General features: G+C 44.6%; 1 protein-coding gene across 1 annotated transcript; it reads left to right on the top strand.

Annotated features, from left to right (window-relative positions):
- Positions 1 to 727: 727 nt before the first annotated feature.
- On the top strand, positions 728 to 23214 carry LOC104541826 (metal transporter CNNM2-like; the record flags this gene model as incomplete). The annotated part of the gene is made up of 7 exons (XM_010185971.1): positions 728 to 871; positions 8687 to 8824; positions 10949 to 11118; positions 13972 to 14065; positions 16946 to 17011; positions 20645 to 20829; positions 23008 to 23214. Coding segments are annotated over 7 exons (1004 nt in total), but the record flags the coding sequence as incomplete, so codon positions are not given.
- Between the last annotated feature and the right edge of the window lie 3860 nt (positions 23215 to 27074).

Here is a 27074-nt window from a genome sequence, read left to right as displayed (position 1 = left end):
TTGCAGGGTTGTGGTATTATTATTATTCCTGTGACAGAAAGGGCTTTAGGAGTTACAGAATACACTGTGAATGATGCACAGATCAGGGATCTTTAGAGCTGCTGGTGTATCTCATCTTGGCTTTTCTCTTTGTTGATCACACACTGTCACTTTGAATAATTAATTAATTCCTAAATAGGCCCCATACTCTGTATGGAGCATGTCTAAATAAATTATTTTGGGGGGAGGGAGGAGAAAAAGAGAAACTCACAGATTGGGCTGACCTCTTGTCCTCAGCTCTGCCCTGTCCATGTGCTTCTGTGGTTTGGCCATGGTTGGTGTTGTTTCCAAGCTTGAGAGCATCCAACAGGAGCTCGCTGCAAAGGAGGGCTCCAGCCTGGCCTTCATCTGCCAGTGCTTGAGACGAGAAGTGGAGCAGCCATCAACAAGATAAGACAATTAATTCAACACCAGTTTCACTTAGAAATACATTAGTAAGAGAACACTGATCTCTTTAGCCATACTCCTTTACTGCATTAGGTGGATTCATGTGACCCAGGAGTGCTTTTCTTGGACAGAAATCAGATGATGATTTTAAGCATCTGTTAAACTTTGCCTCTTTTTTCATGAAGTCTGACACCAACCTTTTTGTCTTTTTATTTATACCTGTGTGTCTGTAATTCTGCTATAATTTCTGATCTTTCAGGAATTTCTAAAATGTCTAAATTGCCAATCTGTATCCTTGCAGGCAAGTCTCACCTGGCTGTAGTGCAAAGAGTAAACAATGAAGGAGAAGGAGATCCTTTTTATGAAGTCCTGGGAATTGTCACTTTAGAAGATGTGATTGAAGAAATCATCAAGTCTGAAATTCTGGATGAAACAGATATATACAGTGAGTAGAAATATTTGCACTTTATTTTTAGATGAGAGGGAAGACTCCATCCAGCAGTGATTGTGTTTAATAGCTGTGTTTGAGAGGTGTTAAGTTACTGATTTAAAAACTCAGTGGTCAAATGACCTGTAGATCCCTCAGAGAGTCAAAATTATTTTCATTTTTGCAGCATGGGCACCTCACCCTTTTATGGTGTGTTAATTCAGAAACAGGACAGTTTTATTTATTTGACCCTTCCATCAAGAAGTTTTACCTCTGCAACAACCCGGTCTCTCCTGCTCGCTGTTCTCCACCACAGAGGCCTTGTTGAACCTTTTTGTTACAGTGCTCATGACCTCCCATGTTTTCTCCAACCTTTCTCCACCTCAAGGGCCTGTAGTCCATGTATGACCCTATTTTAGGAAAAAGGCAGGCAAATACCATGCCTCAAGGAATGGGAATGGAGTCCCTTTAAAGTCTATCTCTATCACTCATTCAGAAAAGCACGGAAGTCTTCTTCAGGGCTGAAAACCAGTATGTCCTAAATGCCTCCTCTTTTTATAACTCAGTGCAGCTCCTTTGTGTTAACATGTCCTGAGGGAGATGATGCTGCAGGTCAGCCGTTACCTGGGACCTAGGAGATCTGGACTCTTTTCTTTCCCAGTTTAGAGTTTGTTCTGTGCCCAGTTACCTACAGTGTCTTTGCCTCTTCCCATCTGCACAATCTTTCTGTGCATGTGGGTCTTCCTTTCTGTCATTCTTCATCTGTCTTATCTGTGGTTTGATCACTTGCTGGCAGATGCTATTTTTTTTGCTGTGTTTGTGTGTAGCACAAGAATGTCTCTAGATTCTATTGTAATAGAAATAGTAATTTTACATATTATTAACACTGTTCAGCTGTTTTTTTATTTCTTTCCTCATGAAAGGGATCTGAATGTTTCTGCAGCATCTTTTTCAGGCCAATGCAAACATCTTCTATGCTCTCTCCAAGCCACATGCCAAACAAGCACTTTACACTGTGGGACAGACATACTTCTACTCCTTTCCTAATAGATTGTTACTGCCTGAACTACTTTCTGTAGTTGGTCAGTATTTTACCAGTATTTGTGTGCCCAAAGGTTCATGTAAATCACAATTGTGATTACATAGTCTAATTACCATGCAAATCACAGAGGTCCAGTTAGTATTGATTTCTTTTCATATCTTCACAAATGAATTGTTGGGCTAATAAGTTACAACATTTAGAGAAGTAATTGAGACTTTCTTTTATACTCCAAAAAGATCCTGTCTTTGTCTCATCACTGGTGAGATGCTTCTATGTTTCTACAAGTGAAAAGGCATTGCGTATGCTTTTCAGTGAGGTTTTTTTTTTTTCCTTTGTTTGTTGCGAGAAACCACATAGATCATGCTGTGTTGTCCTTCAGGACAAAAAAAGCTTTGACCATTAATAGCATGTTCAAGGGCAAGGAAATGAGAATTTAATTTTACTGTCTGAAGACTTCCTAGATTAACAACTTGGTGAACATGAGTTCATTTGAAACTCTCCTTCCTGAGAAGATTTTACTGTGGAAAATTCCTGGTCAGAACAGGAGGGAAACCTCACTTCCTAGGCTTCCTGGAAGATGCAGGAAATTTTGGGAGATGACTCCTGCTATGTACCATGAAGATGAACTTCTGTTTTTTTTATGAAGCACTGAAGTTCATTCCATTGTTTAGATTGAAGGAAACTCTATCAATAAGGGAGAGAGCTGAAATCCAGAGGAGCTGCAAAGATCACAGAAAACATGATAGGTTTTGGATTTGGGAAGATCGATGTGCTGTAACCACTTCCAATTGGTGTAGTGGTGGGAACATGCTTTGGGTTTACTGAGGGTGCTTTATTTTCCATGATATGTTGAGGTAGCTCGTTTTTGGTGTTGATATCAGTGTGTCAGTGCTAGTAACCTCATCTAGTACTAGAGGTCTCTGATGCTCTTCATTATGGACCAGGCGATCTTTAAAGGTCCCTTCCAACCCAATACATTCTATAAGACCAAGCTGGCTTGCTCTGCTCAGATCAAGCCAACTTGAAACCTTTGGACTGATTTGCTCTATGCTAGGTGTTTACTTAAAGTAGACCTTAGGAAAAATATTGGCAGCATTGTTACGAAGTTTTAAAAACTTTTGTTTGTTCTGCTTTGGTGGAAACTTGAAATTTGATTAAATGGCTGACCTCGGTGTTGGAGCTATGCCTTTCTGCTGTTTGCATGAAAATCCATTTGAACTGTGTTAGAGTAGAAGCAATTGTACATTTATAGTTTTTGCTGAAAGCTGCTCTCACTGCTGTAGCTCTGCAGCTGAATTTCTTGAGGGGTGTGTGCTGATAAATGTGTGGTATTTCCTCAGGTTTTCTAGTCTGCTATGTCTTTTGGCTTGTAGAGATGCTGGGAGTGCGGAGAAGATGGAAGCAGGAAAAATTGTTAAATATGTCTGACCTATCAACATCTGGATAAACTGAGTACTTCTGAGCATGAGGCTTTGTACTGGGGAGGCTGATGGGGTGGAGAGAGGAGGTTTCTGTCACGGCACAGGTGGGCTCTGCATCTCAGCCAGTGTCATGATGAGGAGCTCTCAGTATTGGAAAGTTGGAGCACTTTCTCATGGCTGACACACTCAGGAATACGTCCTGCACTTCCATGGCCCTAGTCGTGGTGGGAGAGCAGAAAGCTGCATGTTCTGCATTGGCTTCAGAACGCAGAGTCCACCTGAGAAACATGAAGTTCACCGTCCTGACCTGGGTTTGGCTGGTGACCTGTCTTATTTAGCTCTTTCTAATTGAAGAGGAGTTTAATCACCCGCTTTCTGCTACTGGAATGCTGCTCTTTTGCACGCATACTGATTCAGAGAGGGTTTGCCCCGTGTAAAATCTGGGATTTTTTGTACAAATGAAATACCTTAACACACCCTTGTGCATGTGTTCCAAATGTTTCAGATAAATTATCTGGTTGTAAGCATTTTTACATCTTCACCCATGTGCTGTCTCAGTGAATGTGACCCCTGGCAAGCCCGTGCAGCTGGGGCATTCAGCACCAGGCCATGGGGCACAGGAGTTCTTACAGAGCTGCACTGAAATAGCTTTCGCCTAATGATGATTTTTTTCAGCCTGGGCAAGTCACTTCCCTGAGGGGAAGACCACATCTTACCCCAGCATTCCTATTTCCAAACACCTGTCAAAAGAAGTATGTTAAATATATGTGCTAGTCAACTCTGTCACTTCTCCCATTTAGACCACAGAGCTGTGGGAATAAAGTTGTTTTCCTTAATAAGTATTTCCACTGTCATTCAGTGTAGCAACATAGTTTGCACAGTTGTGCAGCACCGATTTGCCTGGTAGGATCTACAGATGTTGGCATGGTGCACATCAGTATCCAATGCCAAGAGAGCAGATCTTTGTGTAGCTGGAGACCAGTCTTTAGATATACCAAGGTTTTTGCCATCCATTAGCAAGTGATGTTTTTATCTTGTTGGCCATTAGGACTGTGGGCTTGCTAACCTGCTGTCTAGCACTGGTAGACTACCGGAGCTGCGTCCTTATGGGAAGCTATTTTAGGCTGTTTTAGAGCTTTGGATTTAGTCATGCTGACTTTCTGTCAGTTGCCAAAATGTACATGAAACACAGGGCAACCTAGTTTTCCGAACTAGGGACAAAAAAACCTGACAAAACTAGCTTAGTTAATTCCTGAATCTTTCTTTTAAGATGGAACAAACTCACAGGCTTAAAAAGACCCATGCAGTGTGCAGGGCATAGGCTGCCAGCCTGGGTGTGTGTATCACTGGGAGGTGAGGGAGAAGAGGACGTGGGGTGTGTGCTGAGGGAGACTCTGCTGGGCACCTATCCCTGACTGCCTTGGGCTGAGCATCCTGGTACTGAGCGTGGGCACAGCGTCAGTGGGTCTTGTCCTCTGGGACTTGCACTTTCTTATCCTGGAGTATCTGATGGATGCAGATCTCTAACAGTTGCTTGTCTCTGTCCTTGTGCAGTTCTTGTGTGCCAGACAGAACCACACTTCCACTTGATATAACATTTTTGTCCCTGTTCTCTTGTCTGGAGCTCACTGCAGATGTCTGTTCTGTCCCAAAGACGTGAAGACAAAAAGGAGCGCAGGAAGCAAGCAAGAGCCTTCCCAAAACGTTGTCTGGGTGCATTTGGAGTGCCAAGCAGCCTGCTCTACCTGAATGAACAAGTGGTCTGAGGTTTGAACTCCGTGTTCTGTAGCTGTCTCCAGTCCAAGCTGGCTCCTTCAAGGAAATTTGTGCAATAATTTGTGGTTTTCTGCATCAGGCCTGGAAGTTCAGGAATATTACAGGAGAGATCACAACCTCACTTGTATTTGGACCCATCCTCTTCTTGAGTTCTCTCCCTCAAGCACAGGAGCTCACATTCAGCCTTGCTGCCTTTAATTTGAAGGAAAAGTCTAAATATTCATAGAACCACAGAATGGTTTTGGTTGGAAAAGACCTTTAAAATCACCAAGTCCCAGAACCTACAGAAGATAGTTGCAGTATTTGTTGATATTTCACCAAAAGTCACACTGAGGGTATCCCTCATGCATCATATTGCTCGTGTTGCAGAAACAGTGTCACAGCACTCTGTAAGCAGAGATCACTTCAGCATGCCAAGATAACTTCGGTGCCCAAGTTTTCTCCTAATTTACTGTAGAAAGGACAGACAGGAAATAGCTGGTTCAGATTCAGTTACTTCTGTCACCATCCAATCCTTGGTTCCTGTGTCTTACAAGAAGCTCAGAAGTTGTTTGGGTAGCAAAGAACAATTAAGACCATTCCTTACAAAAATAAGCCAAGATGATGGCTTCAAGCCATATGGCTCTGCTCTCACTGTGTAACATTTTTCTTGGGGGAAGGCTTCTGTTCAAGCTGCCAAGAAAACAATAGGAAGAATTGAAATCCTGCATCACTTGATTAAGAGCCTCGGTCTCTTACCTTGGTGACTGATGCAGGTAGAAAGATTTAAGACATCCTCCTGGTGTGATGCTGGCCCTGTATTCAGGTACCAGAAGTGCACTCTGAAGCCTGTGGTGGTACGGCTCATTCATAGGAGAAATACTGCTGCTTTACTGCCCTGCTGAAGAGACATTTCCCTGTACCAAGGCCAAAACTTGTGGTGATTTTTGCCTCACTGAAGAGAGCAATGATGAAGCTCCTTGTGGAAAAGCATCTCAGCCACGGCTTTGTAAAAAACAACATTCTCTAAGCTGTTCAGAAAAAGCACAGTTTCTGTTCTTCTTATTTCTTACAAGAGGTAGGACCTAGTGAGAGGATGTACCCTTGGGCCCCTCAGTTCAAGAAGGACAGGCAATTGCTTGAAAGAGTCCAGTGCAGAGCCACAAAGATGATGGAGGGCGTGGAGCATCCACCTTATGAGGAGCGGCTGAGGGAGCTGGGTCTCTTTAGCTTGGAGAAGAGGAGACTGAGGGGTGACCTCGTTCATGTTTATAAATTTGTAAAGGGCGAGTGTCAGGAGAAAGGAGCCAGGCTCTTCTCTGTGATGTCCAATGACAGGACAAGGGGCAATGGGAGCAAGCTGGAGCACAGAAGTTTCAACCTGAACATGAGGAAAAAATTCTTTACTGTGAGGGTGACAGAGCACTGAACAGGCTGCCCAGAGAGGTTGTGGAGTCTCCTTCTCTGGAGACATTCAAAACCCACCTGGACGCATTCCTGTGTGACCTGGTCTAGGCGATCCTGCTCTGGCAGGGGGGTTGGAGTGGATGATCTTTTGAGGTCCCTTCCAACTCCTAATATTCTGTGATTCTGTGAATCTGAGAGCTTCTGGGGGACTTTTCTCCTATTCACTTTCTGTTGCTTTAGTATCCATCTTTCCTTTAACTGCTAGTACAGATAAGGTCTGTCTCAGAATATATTCCTGAGACAGTGATTGTTTTTAGCCTGTAACCAGTCCCTTGGGTTGTTTCTGTTCTCGCTTTTTGGAAGAGAAAATGCAATCCCTGCTTAGTCATCCAGGTCCTGGGTAAAGTAGTACTAGGGTAAGAAGCTTGTGATTTTGAAGTGGAAAAAGGGCATGGATCATCGCTGTTCTTTTCCATGTGCTTGGGAACAAGTATTTCCAATTTTCTAATTTGCACTGACCACAGAATGAGCTTTAGCTATCCTGAGTATGTACATTACTGTCAGGACAGTATTGCTGTTGAGTCTGTGATGGTCCTATAGTGGCTTGGAGGTTTGTCCATGGGGAGTTGGGGGTCTAAATGTATTCATAGCTGAAAGGCTAGTTGGCTTGGGAAAATCTTTCTAGAAACCTGTTACCAGTACTGTGCATTTCCAAGCTACAGACTCAACTGTGCTGAGCCTTAAGTAGTCTGGAGCGTATATTTGGACACCTACAGGACTCTACATCTCAGTGGCTTCTTTGCTATGGTACATCACTTAAACCATCCTTGCATGCATAACCCAAAATCTGGTAACCTCTCATCTGGGAGTGTGTGTGATGTTTCACAGCCTTAGCTTCACCTACACCTCTTTGTGTGTTTGCCTGATTTCTCTGCAATGAGTCAATGCACCAGCACTGCCTGTGGTCCCTCAAAAGTCCAGTCACTTTAAACCAGTGACTGGAGGTCTGATAGACAAGTAGCAGTCGTGTTTTCAATATCATTCGCCACTAAGGCCCTTGAACCCGAGTCATGTCTTGTGTCTGAGAGGCTCACAGTAGTTGCTTCAAGATTCAGATTTCCTGCAACATGCAGTGAAGCTCAGAGCTATCTGACAGCGTTCTGCAGCTTATGGCCCATGCCACCTTACATAGTGCATCAGCAGAGAAGACCATGAACCTGCCATCTGAGCAGAGACCTCTTCTCCCTGGAACTTATATGTATCATACCCCAACATGCCTGTAGCCCTCTGCTTGCCCAGTTTCCTAGATATTTTGGCAGATTAGCTCAGCAGGTGGATAGTGATAGCTGAGTTGGTTGTGCCTCTGCAACTCCGTCTTTTGTGCTGTCTCTCACCAATGGTGATTTCCCCACCACAGAGCCTGTTTTAAGACACAGGTGAACTAAGTGGCAAGTATTTAGCTGAGTGAAGGACAGGAGTCCAGGATCACTAGCAGGCCAATTCCCATATCTTAGCACATGAAGTTACCCTGTACTTAATTATGGCCTCGGTGCCTGTAAAGCAGCCAGAGATTTCCACCCCCAGGCTGTACACCTTGCTAGTCTTTGCTCAAGTTTGGACAGGACAGAGGAAACTGCACACACTAGGCATTGGGAGTTATTTGGACCAAAGACATGCGGATTTTGCCCAGCTGTGAAGAGTCAGTGAAGCCATGGTACAGTGTAAGAAATAAGTCATTGTATATTTAGTCTGTGTACCTGCTGAGAATTTTCTAAGGAGTGTATATGAAAAAAGAGGTTATCACAGATATTCTTGTAGAACAATTCCTTTTGATCATAAGTAACACTGAGCAGGACTCCTCCTCCCCACCCAGAAATGCGCACGCACCTTGTGTGTGATATGCGGAGCCACTCTGCAATTTGATGTTTGTAAGCGGAGTCTTTCCCCCTGTTGAAGTGGCAGGGACTGTGGGTGCGTGCCTCTGCAGGACAGGGACTCACAGCAGGGTGAGCCCGCAGCACAACTCTCTGGTTGTTTCTGGTTGTGCTGCGTGACCATGAGCAGGACTTTGTGCGTCCTGCAGAGGAGTCTGTGCCCTTGGTGCTCTTGGTGGCTGTCCCAGCTGACTCCATCCAGCGCGGTTCGTGTTGGACCCTGTTCTAACAGAAATCGCTTCCTTCCTCTCTTTTCCTACCCTCCCTTCCCCAGCTGATAACAAGTCGAAAAAGAAAGTAGCTCATCGGGACAGGAAGCAGGACTTCTCTGCCTTCAAGCAGACAGACAGCGAGATGAAGGTTAAAATATCGCCGCAGCTCCTCCTGGCAACGCACCGGTTCCTGGCAACAGGCAAGTGCGGGTTATCTTCTTTTGCGATTGTGCCAGAGCCTCGGAGGCAGTTTGTCAGCAAAGGCCGGTGAGGTGGGTAGGACAGTGCAGGCGGGAAGGGAGGCTGGATTGTGGGGTGACAAATAATGCCACTGTTGTGTTTTTCTTTTTAAATTCTCTCCTCTCCTGTGTTCAGTGTCGGCATGAACCCTCTGAGACATTTACCAGGGGTGGACCAGTAACTTTAAATTGGTCTGAAAGGTAAGGATGAATGCCAAGTGCCGCACTGCATGTCTAGAGTCCGTCAGATTAACGACTAGCAAGTACACCCCATTAGGAAGAGCTCAGGGAACAAACCAAAGAGGACTCGATACCACTGGCCAGCTGACTGTAATTGCACTCTGGCGCCTTCTCCAGAAAGAGATGCTGGACTTTTTGCAGGAATGTGTAAACCTGTTCCATGAGGCTTTTGACTCCAAGTAAAAAACTCTCCCGACACATTTAATGCAGCCTGCGCAGGCGGTTGAACTGTACTTTTAAAATGGATTTCTGGCTGGCTTGTGTGATCTCCACTGATGACTTCAGGTTTCAGAGGACAGTTGTCTCCAACCCACAACACCTTGATGTTTTAGCCCTCGGGTGGGCAGTCTGACAGAGAGACCAGGGCCTTGAATGGTTTCTTGCAGCTGACATTGCCTTTCATCGTAAAGTTGGTCCCATCACCTCAGAGATGAGACCTGTTAATGGGAGAGCCTGCGGAAAACATACCCTCCTATTGCTCGTGCTGTCTCTCTTTCACACATAAAGACTTCTCGCACGCAGGCCTTTCAGACGGGCATCTTTCACTGCTAAGTTCAACATATATTCATGGGTTGAAAATGATAAAAGGTGTTCTGTCTCAAGTTTGACAGCTCCAGTTGGAAATTAGTACTTCCCCTCCTCTAAGATGCAGTAACTGCCTGCCTAAATGCTTCTAGTCCACCTTCATGCTCTGTTTTGCCTCTGTGACTTAAGAGAGACATGTATGTGATGGGTTATCACATCTCAGCTGAGGGGCAGTAAACACCTTAAAAGGCCTGAACTCCAACGGCTCATGTGCGTGTGAGCATGTCCATGGTGAAAAGAAGCAGTTCAACAGGAAGATGCGGATTTAACAGCAAGCAAGGCGTTGGTCATGTAGTGGTACAAGAGTTGATGGAGTTCCCCAAACACCTGCTCTACAGACATAGTCTTACAGTGCTGCTTCTCTGCTTGTTCTGTGGATTAAAGAATGGTGTATCTTAAATCCAGGTCTGGCTCTGAAGGCACAGCTATATAAGATGAAAGCTACAGTTCTGGTTTCTCTGTTCTAAATTGAGAATAATATCTTTAGCAGATGAAAGGTACTGGGTCATTACTGGTTCTGTTCTGCAACGAGATGTTAGGAAAGCTTATCAGTTTGCATGTGTAAATCTTGACATCCCTGGCCTAACTCTCCCACACGAGAAGGAGCTTTTTCACATCCAACAGCTCCTGCTGGAAGCACTGAAGAGCAAATGGGTAGGGGATGTGTTCTGTGTGTCAGGCATTAATCCCCTGTGGTTTGAACTGACCTGCATTGTCTCTCACTTTGAGTAACTCTTCCCATATGAACTCTGGCAGCCCCAATTGTGTCTTTGATTTATGTAGAGCATCTATCTAGAGCAACTTTCTAGGCCCCAAACAGTGATTTTTAATTTACATTTTTTTAGAAGCGCAGTAAATGCAGTAACTTCAATACTTTTTGAGGAAGGAGAAAACAAATTCAGAGGTTTTCTGGGCCCCAGTTATAAAGCTCTTCCATTTATACAATTCTCCAATAAACCTATACAGCTGTGACTTTGAACTCTCAAGAGGGCAAGACTGCCTTTTTCTTTTTTCTTTCAGATGAAGACATGGGTTTTGGTTGTTTTGAATAATACTTAAGTAATAAAAGTTGAGGTGTTCCTGGTTTCCCCCCTTCCCTTACAAATCTAACAGTCTCAAAGTACAGGAAGCCTGCAATTCCATAATGGATCTCTCTGCATCTGTGTGTCTTTTCTAATAAAGCAAATGCTTATTAACGAATATTGCTAGCTTATTGCCAGGCATATGAAGTGTAATGCCAAGTTGTATCTTGTGTTGTAGAAGTAGAAGCCTTTGCTCCAACCCAGATGTCAGAGAAGATCCTTCTCAGGCTGCTAAAACATCCCAATGTCATCCAGGAGCTGAAGTACGACGAGAAGAACAAGAAAGCCCCAGAACACTACCTCTACCAGCGAAACAAGCCCGTTGACTACTTTGTTCTCATTTTACAGGTCAGACATTTGATTACGTAGATATGTGCAAAATCATGCATCTACCAGCGTACCCCTCTCTATACCTCTTCCAGTTGTTGAAGTTTGTCTTCTTTCAAGCATTGGGATGGAGCTACAGCTCCTGGAAACTGCTTCTGCCTCCTTTATTGAAGAGCTCACATGGGTGCTTTCAGCCTCAGTTAAACTCAGTTAAAGTGGAGGGTAGACAGCACTTCCCACTTCCAGTCGTCTGCTGAAACTTATTTATGCTTTAGGTATCACTAGGATAGGCAAGGCAAAGGTATCCCCATGTACAGCTGGCAGCGCGTGGAAAACAGGGGTACAAAAAGTGGCACGTCATGGGAGTGTGGCCAGGATGCTTTCTTTAATGCAGTTTTTCCTTTTGCAAAAGGAGGCATGGGAAGTTTTACTGTTAAGAGAAGTTACATTTTTTGATGCAATTTTGAAGTCTGTAACTGGTGTTTTGAGAAGCGCGGGCTTTGATGGAGGCGTTGTGCCATCTACTGAACTGCTGCCACCTCCTGCTGCAGCCCCTGCGGTTCCTGGGCACCCTGCCGTCCAAGCTGTCCAAGCACTTGCCCTGCCCCGAAATCGCTGCATTCGGGTGGTTTTTGGATTGGAGCCCTAGGTGGTCCAAAAGGACTATTTTCTACTTATTCGGTACAGGGTTGCTTCCAGTGCTGATATCTCCCAGGTTTTATTACATGGCAGGAATACTTGAATAGGTAGCAAGAGCTTTACACAGAAACTTAGCTTCATTTACACAGAAACTAGCTCCATTTGAGCAGGAACAGCCCTTTAAGAGAGACTTTGCTGAAAAATTGCTCATGTTTCTGTCCTAGATAACTGAAGTCAGTTTTGGTTATAAAAACACAAGCATCATAGCTAAAGTAGTAACACAAGGCTTGAAATTTTCCTTAGGATGGCCTTAAAAAAAAAAAAAGGAAAAGGGTTTTAACAATGTCATGATAAAGAATGAAGAAAGCACTGGAACACAATGCTATGAATTCAACATACTCCTCTTAAAAAAGGGTTTATTTTTATAAAGTGTTTGAGGAGCCACTGGTAGCTCTTTGCTCATTCTTATATGCTGAATTGTTGCAATCTGAAATATTCCAGAGGCAAGATAATGCTCCTGCATGAGGTAATGCTGCAAAGATGTAAACGGAGGACATGTGCGATACAAAAGAACAATCAGTTCTTTCTGAGCTATTCTTCAATCAATAAATATTTAGCAACAACAACGTGCTGGCTCTGTAATGCATTTGGAAAAGTGAGTCTTGCAGTAGGTACATACTATAAAAATGGTAACAAGATTGGTTCTGCAAGGATCAAGAGGATATAAATATTCTGCTTTTCTTACTTAAATGGTCCTGGACTTATTCTTGGTCTCTTGATGTAAGAGAATATCTTCACAGTAAAAGCATGCCAGACCACAAGTAAATATATATTCTATGCATTACATTTACTAATTTAATCTCTGTTGAGTTACTATTTTAGCTGGAATGTTTAAACAGCTGGAATTAAAAACAGTTTTTCTATTAGCTAACGGGAAGGTCTTCTGTAGCAGTTTGAGAATTAGTTTTGTCACTAAACAGTGAAAGCCAGAAGCCATACACGCATGCATTTAAACAGGGTGAGCACGTCTGGTAGCACGCATGAGGCATTATTATCAGCTTTTCAGCTGCCATGCCTATGCCAAGCACGCCTGGTCTTCATGTGGGAAGAGCTTCCTTGGGAAGTGTGGAGGTGCTGCGTGACAAAATCGTACCTTTTGGAAAGCTTATAATGAAAAAAATAAGCCACTTATTTGTGTTGTGAAGTGAAATTGGTTTTAAAAGGGATTATATGAAGGTGTTGCTTGTGATAGCAGGAAGGTAGACTTGTGAGCTAGGCACTTTCCCTGCTAGGTATATTTTGTAGTTTTTCCTCATCTGGGGTGGTTAGACAAACTGACCTGGTATCAGGTCTCAAGCAGGCTGAGATAATTTTCATGTTTCTCTGCCTCAGTACACTGCTGTAAAGTTAAAGGCATGTTTGGTTATTTAAAGTAGCACTTAATGCTATAAACACATAGAAATACCTTTTGGGCTCATTTTGACTCAGTTGTGTCCAGTTAATGTTATTTCTGCCTACTAGTATACCAAAGTAACTGTGGTATTTACAGCTGTGTTTGATATGGTGGCTTCTGTTCTAGACTCCGTTGTAGGATATTGGCACGTGATGCTAAACATTTGGCTCATCCCATATCAGAAACGAGTGCACTTGTGTGGTAGTGTAGTTTTGTATTGCTTGGGAAGCACTGAGGGTCCTTCTAGGCAAGACCCTATGAAAGAGCAGGATTTGAGTTAAGGGTGCTGGAATATGGAAAACCACTAGACAACAAGAAAACCAAAGTATCCCCAAGACCGTTCCTTCAGGAATGAGGGCTTTGTTTCTGTGGGAATCTCATAGGTGAAGGCAGACGGCTGTAACCCAGAACATTTAGATGTCTCAAGACCCCAAATGACTGTGCTATGTACAAGCTTGTTGTAATATTGGAGGAGTGTTTTTTTCACTCTGTGTTGAGGGAAAGCAGCCTGGCAGCACTTGGAACAGGGCAGTAGTACCACCCGGAAGCACTGTGGTGATCCTTATGCTGGCCACAGGGCACCAAAGACCAGGAAAGCTCAGGGAACAAGAGTGTGTTGCCCTCCAGGATCTGCCCCTGTTCAGGCACCGTTACAAACTGCAGGGACCATGACAGTGCTTAGGAACATCAGGCAAAACTAGCTTTTGGGGCTCAAGTCTGGCCTTGTGCCTCGAGAACCACAGTCCCTTTTAATTGCAGCTCTCTCTCCTTTTCCTTAACAGGGGAAAGTGGAAGTGGAGGCTGGGAAAGAGGGGATGAAGTTTGAAGCTGGTGCTTTTGACCACTATGGGGTGATGGCCCTCACAGCATCACCAGGTACGTCCTTACCTTCTGCTTCTGGAGCACGCTCCTGCACAAGCCTGCCCATCCTGTGAGCAGGACGGGAGGAGGCTGCGCAGGGCATCCCCCTGCCGTGTCTGTGGGGCTAATGTCCACGACACCTCCTTGCCAGTGAAGCTGCCCGCCTGGCACAGTCTCCCTGGCAGGGACTGGCTCTGACTCCAAAACCCAGCGGCTGGCAGCGGTTTGCCAGCTCCAGGAGGGTGTGAGCATTGCCCTTAGCGAGTGACGTGCTTGGTACTGCAGGATAGCTTTGTAGTTTTGCGCATGGAAAGGTAACGGGGATTGAATTAATGGGGAGAAATAATTAGTGACAGAGGGACATCTAGTGGTGCAAAGTACAAATGCCCGGTTTGAGGATGGTTCTCTTTACCAGCCTTGTATCTAAAGCTGTCTTGAGGAAAAGGAGGGCAGCAGTTCAAAAAACCCAATTGCTTCTGTCAGCCAGTTCCCAGAGCACAAGCAGTAGCCACACAAACCACTGCCTCACAGGCGCAAGTTGGGGGATTGTCTTACAATCCGCCATGAGTTGGCTCCAGTGCTGTATTTCAGCATTTGGTGATGTATTTCAGTGCCAGCAGCATCACCACTAAGATCTCCATCTCAGCTGGTAGTCCACAGCCCTGATGGGACTGGCGTGGGCCTTCTGCTGTCCCAGAGCCGCTTGCTCAGCTCCAGGGAGAGAGGTTTCTCATGCTGAAACTGAGGCCTCCTGTCACAGCAGGATCTGTGTTCCACTTTTAATTCTACACTCATGAGCACTCCCTTTACATATGTGTACTTATGTGTATGTACTTTAGCAAACAGCATTGGAATGAAAATGATTTTGTAAGTTACCCTTGTTAAACAGACAACAGCAGTTCTCTTGGACATGTGAGCTCAGTTTTACAGGCAAGACTAATTCTTCCTTAACTATAGGCACTTTAATTTGATCAGTCTAGCTTATACCTTTTGAGGCTTGACAGATTTGGAAGCGTGCAGAGCACTGGGTGGTTTTTATCTTGGTGATAGCAGTGGAGTTCACAAGGAATCGTGACAGATGCGTGTACAACTGCATTGTACCCTCAGCTTCGCAGCTCAGCTTTTGCCGTATGTGCCAGGCACAGAGCTTGGAAATCACTTGTGGCATCTCTTTTTTGCCAGCATTGTTCAGTTTGGATGTTTTCATGTGTTGTTTTTTTCATGTTGCTAACCCTCCCTACAACTGTGCCAGTTGCCCCAAATCCTGTGAGGTGAAATAATCTCTTTGCATGCCCTGAAATCCATCTTGGATTTTGTCATGCCAAACTTAAGGATATGCACTATTTTAAGTGCATTATTCTTAGAGGATTTGTTTTATGTTGTCTTGCAGCATCCTGAGATTTCTGTTAGGATGAGCTCCTAAATATAAAGTAATTCCTGTTGCTCTGTGTAGACAGGAAAGCTCAGTAAAAGTATAAGTCATTGCAGAACAAGAGAAAACTCCTGCTTTTCTGTGTCTCCTATTAGATTTCATGTGCCCGCTCTCCCTACCTGGAACGTGAAGTCAGTAATAGGAGAGAAACACATTAAAAAGAAATAAACTAACAAAACCAGCCCCAAACCAACAAAACCCTCCAAAAAACCCCAGACCAAACAAAAATCCAACAAGAGTGAAGATTTGTTCTTTAACTGCAGCTGGGGAGGGATTTGCAGTACCGATGAGCAGTACGGTTACCCATCCTGACAGAGATAAGCTTGGGCAATCACAACTTTGCTTGATATTTTACTGAAAACTTAAAGAACTATGAAGTGCCTTTATGTTTTATTTCTGTTTTTGTCTGTCTCCCATAAGGAGCAGCACCCGTGAAAGCTTTCTGGCTTGTTTTAACTTTTTTAACTCTTTTTAAAACTGAGTGTGTCTTGATGGACTGTTCTGTGCTGGATAACCAGTCAAATTAGCAAGTGAAAGTTGTTCACTTCACTGTATTTTCTTAGACTTGTGTTTTGGTTTATTCCTCTGCATAGATTTTTGAGTTTTTAATCTCTGTTGGGGGTTGGGGCGGGGTTGGCCACTAAATCCTGGGTAGATGCTCTCTATTAACCCCTCTCCCTCCCCAGAAAGGGAAGAGAAAGAGAATAAGGGAGAGAGACTTATGGGTTGGAAAAGAAAACTAACAGATTGAATGAAACAATAATAATAACGCTACAAGATAATAATGTAAATAGGAAAATAATAAATATATACAAAACCGGATTCAGGAACTGGATTCAAGAAGGCATGGGTCAGGATCGAAGGCAGATGAACTGGCAGGGTTCCACTTGGACATTGGCCATGGTAGAAAAAGAGGAAGAAGAGAGCTTGACCCTCCAGATCCCTCCGCTTTATACTGAGTATGACGTACATGGGATGGAGTACCTTTTTGGTCAGTTTTGGATCATCTGTCCTGTCCACTCCTCCCTGCAGGTGCGACACCTCATTTATGACACCCCAGTACAGCACCCATTTTGGGGCTGTGGCCTTGGTCTCTATAAGCAAGGCCTCTATTTACATACCGTACCTAATAGTAACTATCAGCATCAAGCACTATCAGCTTATGTAGAAATGAACACTGCCTGGAAAAACATGCTGTTAGTTTCAGAAAGTACAGTCACTTAGAAGAGACTTAACTGAAAAGTAAAATCACTGAATAGAAAATCAGTTCTATTTAGCTCAAACCGGGACCATTTCTAAAATTGTCTTTTTTTACTTTTGCTTTTGTTTTAATCCTTTTCCACAGTTGATTTGCATCTTTGGTTTTAGTCCTTCAGTGTGTGAACTGGCTCCTTCCCCTCTCGAGTGTGGATAGCTGCTGCCTTTCTGGCCGTGATCTCATCCTTTTTCTCTCCCTCTTCTAGTTCCCTTGTCCCTGTCTCGTACCTTTGCTGTCAGCAGAGCAGAGTTGTTAGCAGCAGGTTCTCCAGGTAAATCCGCATGCTTCTATTTTCACCATTCCTGTGACTGCCCTGATGCCATAAAAAGTCAGCTGCAGTCTGTATTTATCTGACCCCTTTGCTTGGTAGGGAGAAGTCCAGCACAGAGTTATGCCTCACAGGTGGGTATCCCGAACTTTCATTTATGGTAACTGGTAGCAACATGGCAGAATCATCAAAATGGGAAGGACCAAAAACACATTGAAGAAAATGTATTTGGTAATGTGTGCTTGTTCTTATTTCTCATATGTTACGCTGGTGGACAACTAGGAGGAAAGACTTTTTAAAAAGAAGGTATTCTCCCCCAAGCTGAGGCTTAAAAAAATCTGTGAAGAAAATGCATTTGGCAGAGGAGAAGCCATAAAAGGAAAACTTCCTTAATGAAAGAATTCAGCCTGGCCATGTCAGTTCCTGAAAAGCTTTACACTTTCTCTCAGTGAGGTTGGTGCTGTGGACTGGCACAGGATTTACTGAGAGGATGGATTTGCAATGGAATGTGCACGGAGGTTGTGGGACCTCCTGTGGGGTTTTCTGGTGCCCATTTTGTTTAAGACCTTTCTTGCTGAATGACCAAGTTGATTGACACAGAAATCCCTTTGGAGAGCAAAGACCAAGGAGGGAACAAATTGGGCCAAAAAGAGCTCTGAGATGTGGTCGAGTGGTTGGGAACTGGGAAGGGTCAAGAATTTAGTTTTGAGATACTGCATGCACAGCATAGATTAGAAAAATGGAAACCCATCAAGAAAGTCTGTAGGAAAGGCAGAATCCTCACATAGTTTGGGCCATGCTGAGCGTATTTCTTCTTTTTGAAGGGTTTTTTTTTTTCAGATGAAGTGTGTCTTTCTCTAGACCTAAAAGCAAACAAGATAACTATATGCATATTCAAGTGAAATGTTTCCTAAACATTAGTATGTTTCATCCATTTAATAAACTTTCACCATCTGCTTCCTGTATTTTTCCTCTCTTCTTTTTTTTTCACTTTTGGAAATGAGTTTCACCATCAGTCCTTAAATGAGCCTCATGCACATTCCAAACAAACTACAGGTTGTTGCCCTGCAGGGGATTTTTTTCCTGCCCTGTAAAGTTTCCTGCTGCTGAACTTCAAAGAAGGGGGAGAAATTTAATCTTTCTTTAATTAAAGTACCTGATGGCTTTCTTCTAAGCTCGGCAGCTTTATCTCTTTTAGCTCTTTTTGTTCCTTTGTTTTGCCAGGTCTTCCTTTCTTTTTTTTCATTTTCCTTGCTCCAAATAAGTGTACTTTTTGCACATGCAAGTTGGTTCCAGTATACATGCCAAACATTTTTTCCTAGCTTTTTCTCCAACTGAAAAAAAAATCAGTAATAGAAAATAAAAATGGGAAGAATCTCCTTGAAAAGGAAATGATATGGTAAGCCTGGTCACTGTGACAGTAGTTTTGATGAAACTCAAAAGTTTCTTCTGGGTCCTTCTAAAATGGATCCTGTTGTTTAACCCCAAATTCATAATACAGTGTTTTGATGTTTCTCTTGTGGATTGTGCTCGTGATCCCCTGTATAGGAAGGTGAGGAGTATGGGAAATCCTGGGTAGAAGAGATCTGTGCAGATCTCGGCTGGGCTGCTCAGGGTCTGGCAGGGCGCTGTTCTGCAAACACGGACCTGCTGTCGTCTGCCTTTCTGTGTCCTTTATCTTCATTAACTTCTCCTCTTCTTCCCTGGCTTGTACGTGGTCCAGAAGTGATGTCCTTTCCCTCAGATTTTTTCGTAATCATACTTTTTTTGTTCTGTCCTTTCACCTTTTTTTTTCCCCTTAATATATGCTTTGTCATGTTGCTCTCTGTCCTGCTTTGTTTTTTATTAGTAATGTACTATAAGACCCTTGGAGAACAGAAAGAGCAGATACAAGTCACACTCGTGTGAAGCTGTTCCAGATGGAAACCCTTATCCCAAGCAGAAGTGATGCTGCTCTTGTCACACACAGCTGTATTTTGTGTATGCACGTGGGAAAAGCAGTACAGATTGACTCAGCTTTCACACTGCCTTGTTCTCCAGTGCGAATCACAGCATCGAGCCCTGTGTGCAGACAGAAGTTTGGCTCCTGGCAGCAGTTATTGCAGCCTGCTGTGGCTTTCAAGATGGCAAGTTGGTGCGGAGGAAAACTTTACAGGGCTCCAAATGCTTCCCCCTAAGCCTGTACTTGATGTTACCATAGGGTCCTGCACTAATTCCATAGTGCAGAAATGGCAGAAAAATTGCCAAGTTGTCAGAACCTGTATTCTTCTGTTCCCTTTTCTAAAATTCAAGGAAAGATAACATCAGAGGGATTTTAAGTGGGGAATAAAAACCAGGGCAATTCTGCTATGCATCTAGAAGCATCTAAAGTGTTAGGTTTAGGAAAGACTGGATGCAGAGATGTAGAACACGCTGTGTCATTTGGGCAACTAGAGGTTATATTTGTAGTGTTTAAGTGGCAGAGTTAGGGTTGAATTTTAGGGAGCTTTTTTATTAGACATAAGTTTATATATGGAAAAGTCTTCCAAAAAGAAATTGAAAAACTTGCAAAGATACTGTTGCTGATTTGCTTGAAGAGACTTCTTGTGTCTTAAGATGATATGAAAGTAGTCTTTTAGCTAAGAATAGGAGTCCTGTGGTGAGTAGCACAGTTTACATCAAGTTTTGGTTTGGGCTGGCTGGATGAAATTTAACCGTGCCAAAGACAGGTCTTTGATGGGTATGTACTGTGTGTGCACCCAGGGAGAAGCCCGTCTGCAGAAGGCCTTGGGACCTCTATTGGGATGCATCTCTGCCCTCCTGTCTTCAGGGCCACTGTGTGGATGGAAGCCAGGGATGGCTGAAAGCTCCTTTACTTGAGCTAAACCATGGCCAGTCACATTCGCACGGGACAGCTGTGAGATTTTTGAATGAAACCCTGCAGTGTTTGAAGGGAACTCATAGAAAATGATGTCTCTAGTTTCCTCCTTTCCTGAACACAGATTTTTCTCTGTAGCATGGGCTGTTTTCCCTGTTTTGCTGGCTAGCATGTACCACATGGAGCTTGCTCTCCTTCATTGAGTCTTTTTACTCCTTCAAGCACTGGAATGTACTAGAGGAAATTTTATTGAAGTAACCATCGCATGGGCTGCACTCTGGTTCACTGAGGACTCTGTCACTCTTATGATTTTGAAAATGTCTCCTCTGACTCTGGGAACAAGGCATCTGTAGGTACCAGGTGGAATAAAAAGGAGTAAGGGTTAGCTGGGACTGACTGTGGATGAAAGAAATGAAAAAAAGTCCATTAAACTTGGTTGACTATCAAAAGCTCCATTAGGGAAGTCTTGCCTTTCTCTGCTTGTTATCCCTCATCAGCTGAAGCACTGGGGCCAGCTCTGCACAGGGCATGGCCATTGCAGCACAAACAAAACCAGGTTTGTTTAAGGTATACTCAGGGATGTTGGCTACCAGCACTGGAGTCAAAATGTACTATTTTTCAAGGTAATTTGGTTGTTAGCTGCGTGTCTAGTTATGAGTAGATTAAATATTTGCAGTTCTTTTGTGCTACCTCACGATTTATTATGTCCCTTTGAAACTGGTGACTTTAAATGTTATCTACTTGATTTAAGAAATCTCTCACTCTTGCCCATTTCTCAGCTGAAAACAAGTCTCCACCTCGGCCCTGCGGCTTGAATCACTCAGACTCTTTAAACCGAAGTGATCGCATCGAGGCAGTGACACCAACGTTAGGGAGCAGCAACAACCAGCTGAATGCGACATTCCTCCAAATGTATGTTCCGGACTACTCAGTGAAAGCAGCCACAGACATTCAGTTTGTCAAGGTAGGAACAAAACTGGAAAGGCCCTGCTGGAAAGCTGGGCTTGACTGATAAGATGATAAGCCTGGGGAAGGGAGCTCCCTCTGTGAGGGATCTAGAGTGGTCTGTGAGTAAATAGGATTATGAAAGCCGCCGCTTAAAAGTCACTTTAAACTACTTTTTCCCCAGTATCTGCTGTCCAGTGATTTGTCTTCACTGTTCCTCTCATTTAGGCTTGTAAGTACATTGGTTACATCAGTTTCTGGATTTCAGGCCCCTCAAGGAAAGATTATCGAAAATAACCTCTTTCTGCCTTTAGTAACGAAAGACGTATCCATGTGAAGCCTTTGGAGCTATCCGAAATGGAGACCCTTCATTATCAGACAGTGTCTTTTTCTAAAGGATGAGACATTTTCTGTTGGTTGCAGGTTTTAGTCACTTTTGATTTTGGTTCCAGTTTGGGGTTCTTGATCTTTCTTTCCGTCTTGTCATCCTTCTTCTGCTCAGAGAAGTCTTGGACATTTCTCTTTATCTTAACTTCACATGTTAGGCTCATGTCTCATACTACCAGTGAGTTGCTGCATGAATACGGCTCTGTCCCCCAGCATGGTGCATCCCACTCTGAAATGTGTGTGAATCCTGTGGAATAGGAAATCTCGCTGACCTGAGGAAAATGCTGGCAGCAATTCCGGCCCAGATGGGAGTCCAGGGAAGCTGACATCCCATGGCCAGAAGTTGACCTTGATGCTTTTCTTAAATGAAGTGCACGTTCACAGTTTCATTATGAACTCAAATGATTTGTGAACTAAACTTCTGTCAAATTTATTTCAATATTAAGAATGCGGAATAGAGTAGAAATACTAGAATGCTAAATTGATTATTCCAAGGCTGAATTTTAAAAGACGAGTACAGTCTTGCATTCAAAACTTGACAGATGCAAGTGTACTGGTTGATGGTTCCAGTCTTCAAGGTTTAGATCAGTAAATGTTTATCACTAGTCAAGTGATTCTCACTCCATATTTCAATGGCCAATCTGCTGTACAGAGCAGCTGCTCATCTTACACTGGTTTATGTGGAGTCCTTCCAGCTCTCACTGTGTTCCTACTAATGAATGCTAAACTGTCTGATGTCCCTGCAGTCAGACTTGCACACCTCTTTTTGCATCACTCTGCTTCACACGTAGTGCTCAACATCAGTGTTTTCACCATGTCACATGGGCATTTGTTCAATTAATACCTTGTAATCCAGGGTTGTGAACTCGGCGTGCATGTTTGCATTTTGCTTTTGGAGTTGTGACCCAGTGCATCTGACTCCTTCCCTTTCCAGTTCCTCTCTTGCATTGCTGCTGAAATGTGTAGTTTTCTAAAAGTCTTGTTTCAACCTCTTCTATCCCCTGCCTGCTGAGATAATCCACTGCTGCTGTAGCACACATGTGCTTCCTGCTGCCTGTCCTGGCTGAGAAGGCTGACCTGGAGAAGTTTACGGGCTGGTTGCTTGTGGCTCCAGGAGGAATGGTCCTCTCTACCACCGCATGCAGATACATGGGGCTGTAGACTTCCTTGCCTCTCGGGCATTGTGGGCAGTGATGCTCTGTGCTCCAGGCCAGCTCCTGTCATGACTCTTCTGCTGAGTGCAGCCAGCTCTTGCAGAGACCTGTGGAAGACTTCATGGGTTGCTAATTTGGACTCATCTCTATGGAGATGCCAGTTTTTCTAGAACTGGATGTCCTTTTGTATCAGAATAAGGCTGCAACTCCTGCTGGATTTGCTGGCCTAAACAAGAGCAGTAATCCTTGTAACCTCTGGCTCTGTAGGGACTCTTAGAGCCCTCACCAGGAGCTCACTGAAGTTGGGAGAAAGACTTCACCGAACTCTGGTTCTGGCCCTAAAAATATGCATGCATAGAAGGAAATGGAAACCTGATTTTTAAAAATCTCTGCATAGTAATAAAACCCTGTCTTGGAAAAGCATGGAGATTGCCCAGCTCTGTGCTTCCACCCTGCCTGGAAATGTCACCATGCCATGGTGTTGAGTTGGGATGCTCTAGGCTTGCAAAGCGCAGGGATGTTTTATAGAAACAGGTAAGAGGGGTTGACGTGTGGTCATCTGGAAAGGGAGGGTGCTTTATTTTCTCAGTGTGTCCCACAGGAGACACAGAAGTGTGACTGGCTGGTTTTGTTCCTTCCTTCTGTGCTTGGAGCAGATCACAAGACAGCAATACCAAAATGCCCTGATGGCATCCCAGATGGACAAAACACCTCAGTCCCTGGACAGTGAAACCACTAAAATCGAACTGACTCTTTCGGAGCTGCATGATGGTTTGCCAGACGAGACGGCAAACCTGCTGAATGAACAGAACTGTGTGACTCACAAGCCCAACCACAGTATGCACAGTGAAGGCGCCATCTAGGAGCTGACTCCCCATGACCCCCCCCGTCCCGTTCTTCCAGTTAAGTTTCAGGGAAGGAATGGTTACTTTGGTATTTAATGTTCTCAAATTTCAGAAGGTTTCTTTGTACAGCAGGCAAAAGTTTTGTTACAATTACAGTTTTGTAACCTCCAAAAACTTTGTGTATGTTGATGATACTGGGGGGGAAGGAGTTAATTAGCAAAACTGCAGTCTCGTGGAATGAAAGCCAGGTGTAATTTTCCATAGTGAAGTAACTGGGTGATTTTTCATTGATGTTCCTGACAATTGCACGGTGAAGTAATGTGTGCACCCCAAAATGACAAGCTTTTAAGCACTCTTTTAAGCACTTCTAAGTGCTGTTGCGGTCTGCACGCCGTTTCCTTGGCCAGAGCAGATGTGCAGTCTTTGCTAAATAACAGAGAACATCAGTCCCTGTCCCCACTTCAGTCTCTAGTATTAACACCAAAAAACGCTGCTACAGTTACGCCCAAAGTACATCCTCCAGGTGACAGTAAACCTCTGCCGGTGCAAGGATGGGCTCTGCAGAGGAGTCGGGACCATCCTGTCCTCTCCGAGAACTGACACAGCTTTCCAGCACAAGTGTATTGCACTTCAGGGATTCAGAGAAGTTGGTTTCCAGGCTGTTTGCAGCCACATTCCTTCCTTTGAGTGGATTCAGTGCATTCCGTTCTCTCTTGCCCCTTTTAACAGCCATTTTAGGGATTACAATTGTAGCAGAGCAGAGAGCCTCTCACCCAGCTGCCGCTAGTACAGGGTGCCCTGTATTGGGCAGCAGAAACCAGTCCCTCCACCCCAAAAACCTGAATGCAGTCTGGGTGCAAGTGAGAGACATCCTGTGGCAGCTGTGCATCACGTGTTACCCACTCCCACTGATGGAGCCCAAGTCCTCAAATGATAAAGAAGTTCCCCTCTCCTGATCCTCTCCCCTTCCAGTGCTGTCTCAAACAAAATGTGAACATTGCCCTCGTTATCTTGACAGATTAATAAATCGGGCATTGTGGTTTCTTTGGTTTGAGACCCTTCCATGGCCCCTGGCTATGTAGCATTTTGCTTCCTCTCTTTACACCTGGATAATCTCACCTGACCCTCAAAGAAGCCCCCAGCCCCAGAGGCAACTGCCAGAGCTCTCTGTGCCTGCCCCATCTCCCCTGCTCATGGGCTGGGGAAGGCACTCGCCGCAAGTTCCTGTCTTTGCAAATGACGGCTGGAAAGGTGCAATATTTTGCTGCAGAATCTCCCCGTAGGAAAGTGGAGTGCATGGCGTCAGAGACGATTGAGTCTGCAGTTGTCTTTCCTCCTCTCTCTTTTGGCTTCAGAAAGCAGCCCTAATTTTTGCTGTCCTCACCGAAAGGTGCACTTCTTCCTTGGAGCCACCCATGAGGATGAAATCTCCACAAGGGGGCATAGAAATTCCACGGTATCAAACTTGTGCACCCAGTGAGGAGGAAACAGGGCCCCCAAAACCTTACACTCACATTTAGCTTTTTATTAACTTTTTTTGAGCCCCATCTAAAAGCGTTTCTTTGGTCTCCATCCCTGCTCTGATGTACACCAGCCCACCACTGCCAGCAGTGCCCAGCTCAGCCCTGGCACAGGCTGTCCTGGTCGTTCCCAGAGAGCTGCCGGTATTGCACCTTTCTCACAAAGCGAAATATGGAGATGTTACAGTGTTCGTTCTCGACAAGGGACTCCTCTCGCCAGTTTTTGTCTAGCGTTGCTGAATGTAAATGTTTGTCGGAAGTGTTTGACACAGTGGTGAACTCGAGATGCAGTATCTGTCTTGTCAGACCTGCTGAAGGAGCGAAGGCTCAAGTCAAGGCAGCTCTCTCTCTGGGATGAAGTTGCTCGCTCAATCTGGCTTCTGCTTCTTATGGCAGGTTATGGATTTGTTTCAGTGTCTGTTTCACTTTTTAAAAAAAAAAAAAAAGACAAAAAAAGCACCAGTTTTTCCAACCAAAGCCATGTGATCCCAAAGCAAATACCTCCTGCTTCTGCCCATGCTGCAGTGTTCCAAAATTTGCAGGCAGTTTTTTCATACAATCATAGAAAGTATTGGGTTGGAATGGGCCCTTTAAAGATCATTCAGTCCAACCCCTCTGCAGTAAGCAGGGACATTGTTACCAGATCAGGTTGCTCTGAGCCCCATCAAGCCTGACCTTGAATATCTCCAGGGATGGGGCCTCCACCACCTCTCTGGGCAACCTGTGCCAGTGATCTACCACCCTCATATTGAAGAACATTTTCCTAATATCCAAGCTAAGTCTACCCTTTTCCAGTTTAAAACCATTACCCCTCATCCTATCTCTACATGCCCCAGTGAATAGCTCTTGCACAGATTTCTTATGGGCACCTTTCAGGTACTGAAATATTGCTATAAGGTTCCCCTGGAGCCTTCTCCAGGCTGAACAACCCCAGCTCGCTCAGTCTGTCTTCATAGGAGAGATGCTCCAGCCGTTTGATCATTTTTGTGGCCCTCCTTTGGACCCCCCTCCAGCACTTCAATATCCTTTTTTTGTTGGGGTCTCCAGAACTGGATGCAGTACTCCAGGTGAGGTCTCGCCAGAGCAGAGCAGAGAAGCAGAATCACCTCCCTTGATCTGCTGGTCACACTTCTTTTGATGCAGCCCAGGATGTGGTTGGCCTTCTGGACTGCAGATACACATTGGTGACTCATGTCCAGCTTCTCATCCACCAGTACCCCCAAGTCCTTTTCCTCAGGGCTGCTTTCCAGCACATCATCTCCTAGCCTGTATCAGTGACAAGGATTGCCCCTACCCAGGTGCACGACCCTGCACTTGGCCTTGTTGAACCTCATGAGGTTCACCTAGGCCCACTTCTCCAGCTTGTCCAGGTCCATCTGGATGGCATCCCTTCCCTCTGGCACATCAACCTCACCACCCAGCTGGGTATCATCAAGCTAGACGTTTTTGCTTGACTGTTTTTCATCATTTGTACAGATCCAATAATGGAAAGTGAAATAATTTCCATAAAAATAGTTGATTATAGATGTGTTCCATATGGAAAATATGTACCTGACCCAGAGGGGGTAGGAGCTGCTACTGCTAATTAGCTTGAAAGGCAAAGCATGGTCCTCTCCCTGGAGGGGAAAAAATCCAGTCTCCCTGTTCTCAGGGTATTTACAGTTTTACTGTTTCACAAATGCAAGGGGTTCCCAGCCCTTGTGGTGGGAACCATCACAAGCAGAGAAGCCCGGCGCCCAGCTCAGGATCACTTCTAGGCCTCCAGACGGCATTTGCCAGCACCAGGGCTTGGCTCTCATGACTACAATGGAGATGCCGTGGCGTCCGAGTCTGTGCCCTTGCAGGGGGTGTCCTGCCAGAGCAGGGCTGCTCTCCCTGCCACACTGGTTGCCCGCCTGCATTCAGGTGGGCCAAGATGCCAGCCATGCGGCAGTGCTGTAAGGACGTGTGGCAGGTCTGCCGGTCATCACTGTGGAGCAGGACACCAGCTGGTGGCTTTGGGAATCATTGGACTTGACCTCAGACCTCAGCAAGGCTTTGACTTGTAGAAAGGATACTGCATCTTCCTATGTCAACTCTTACTGCCGCCTTTGTTGCCCTTGCTTATCTGTCTTGGGGTGCAGGCAGAGGGGCGGCCAGTGGCCCATTGGCCAGGGGAGGCTGGGAGGGCACCTAGCCATGGTTTCTACTGTCAATACAATTTTGCACAAGAGTTCTTTGAAGTGAGGTTTTCAACACTAATATCATAAATGCACAACTGTGAATTATAACTTTTACACTCCTGTTGGTTGAATTTCCTTTAAATGAAATGAACCTGAATCTGTTGTAGTCACAGAATCACAGAATGTTAGAAGTTGG

This window comes from Mesitornis unicolor, unplaced genomic scaffold (assembly GCF_000695765.1).
Source record: "Mesitornis unicolor isolate BGI_N332 unplaced genomic scaffold, ASM69576v1 scaffold18806, whole genome shotgun sequence".
NCBI lineage: Eukaryota > Metazoa > Chordata > Aves > Mesitornithiformes > Mesitornithidae > Mesitornis > Mesitornis unicolor.
This window is presented reverse-complemented; position numbering and strand designations above follow the sequence as displayed.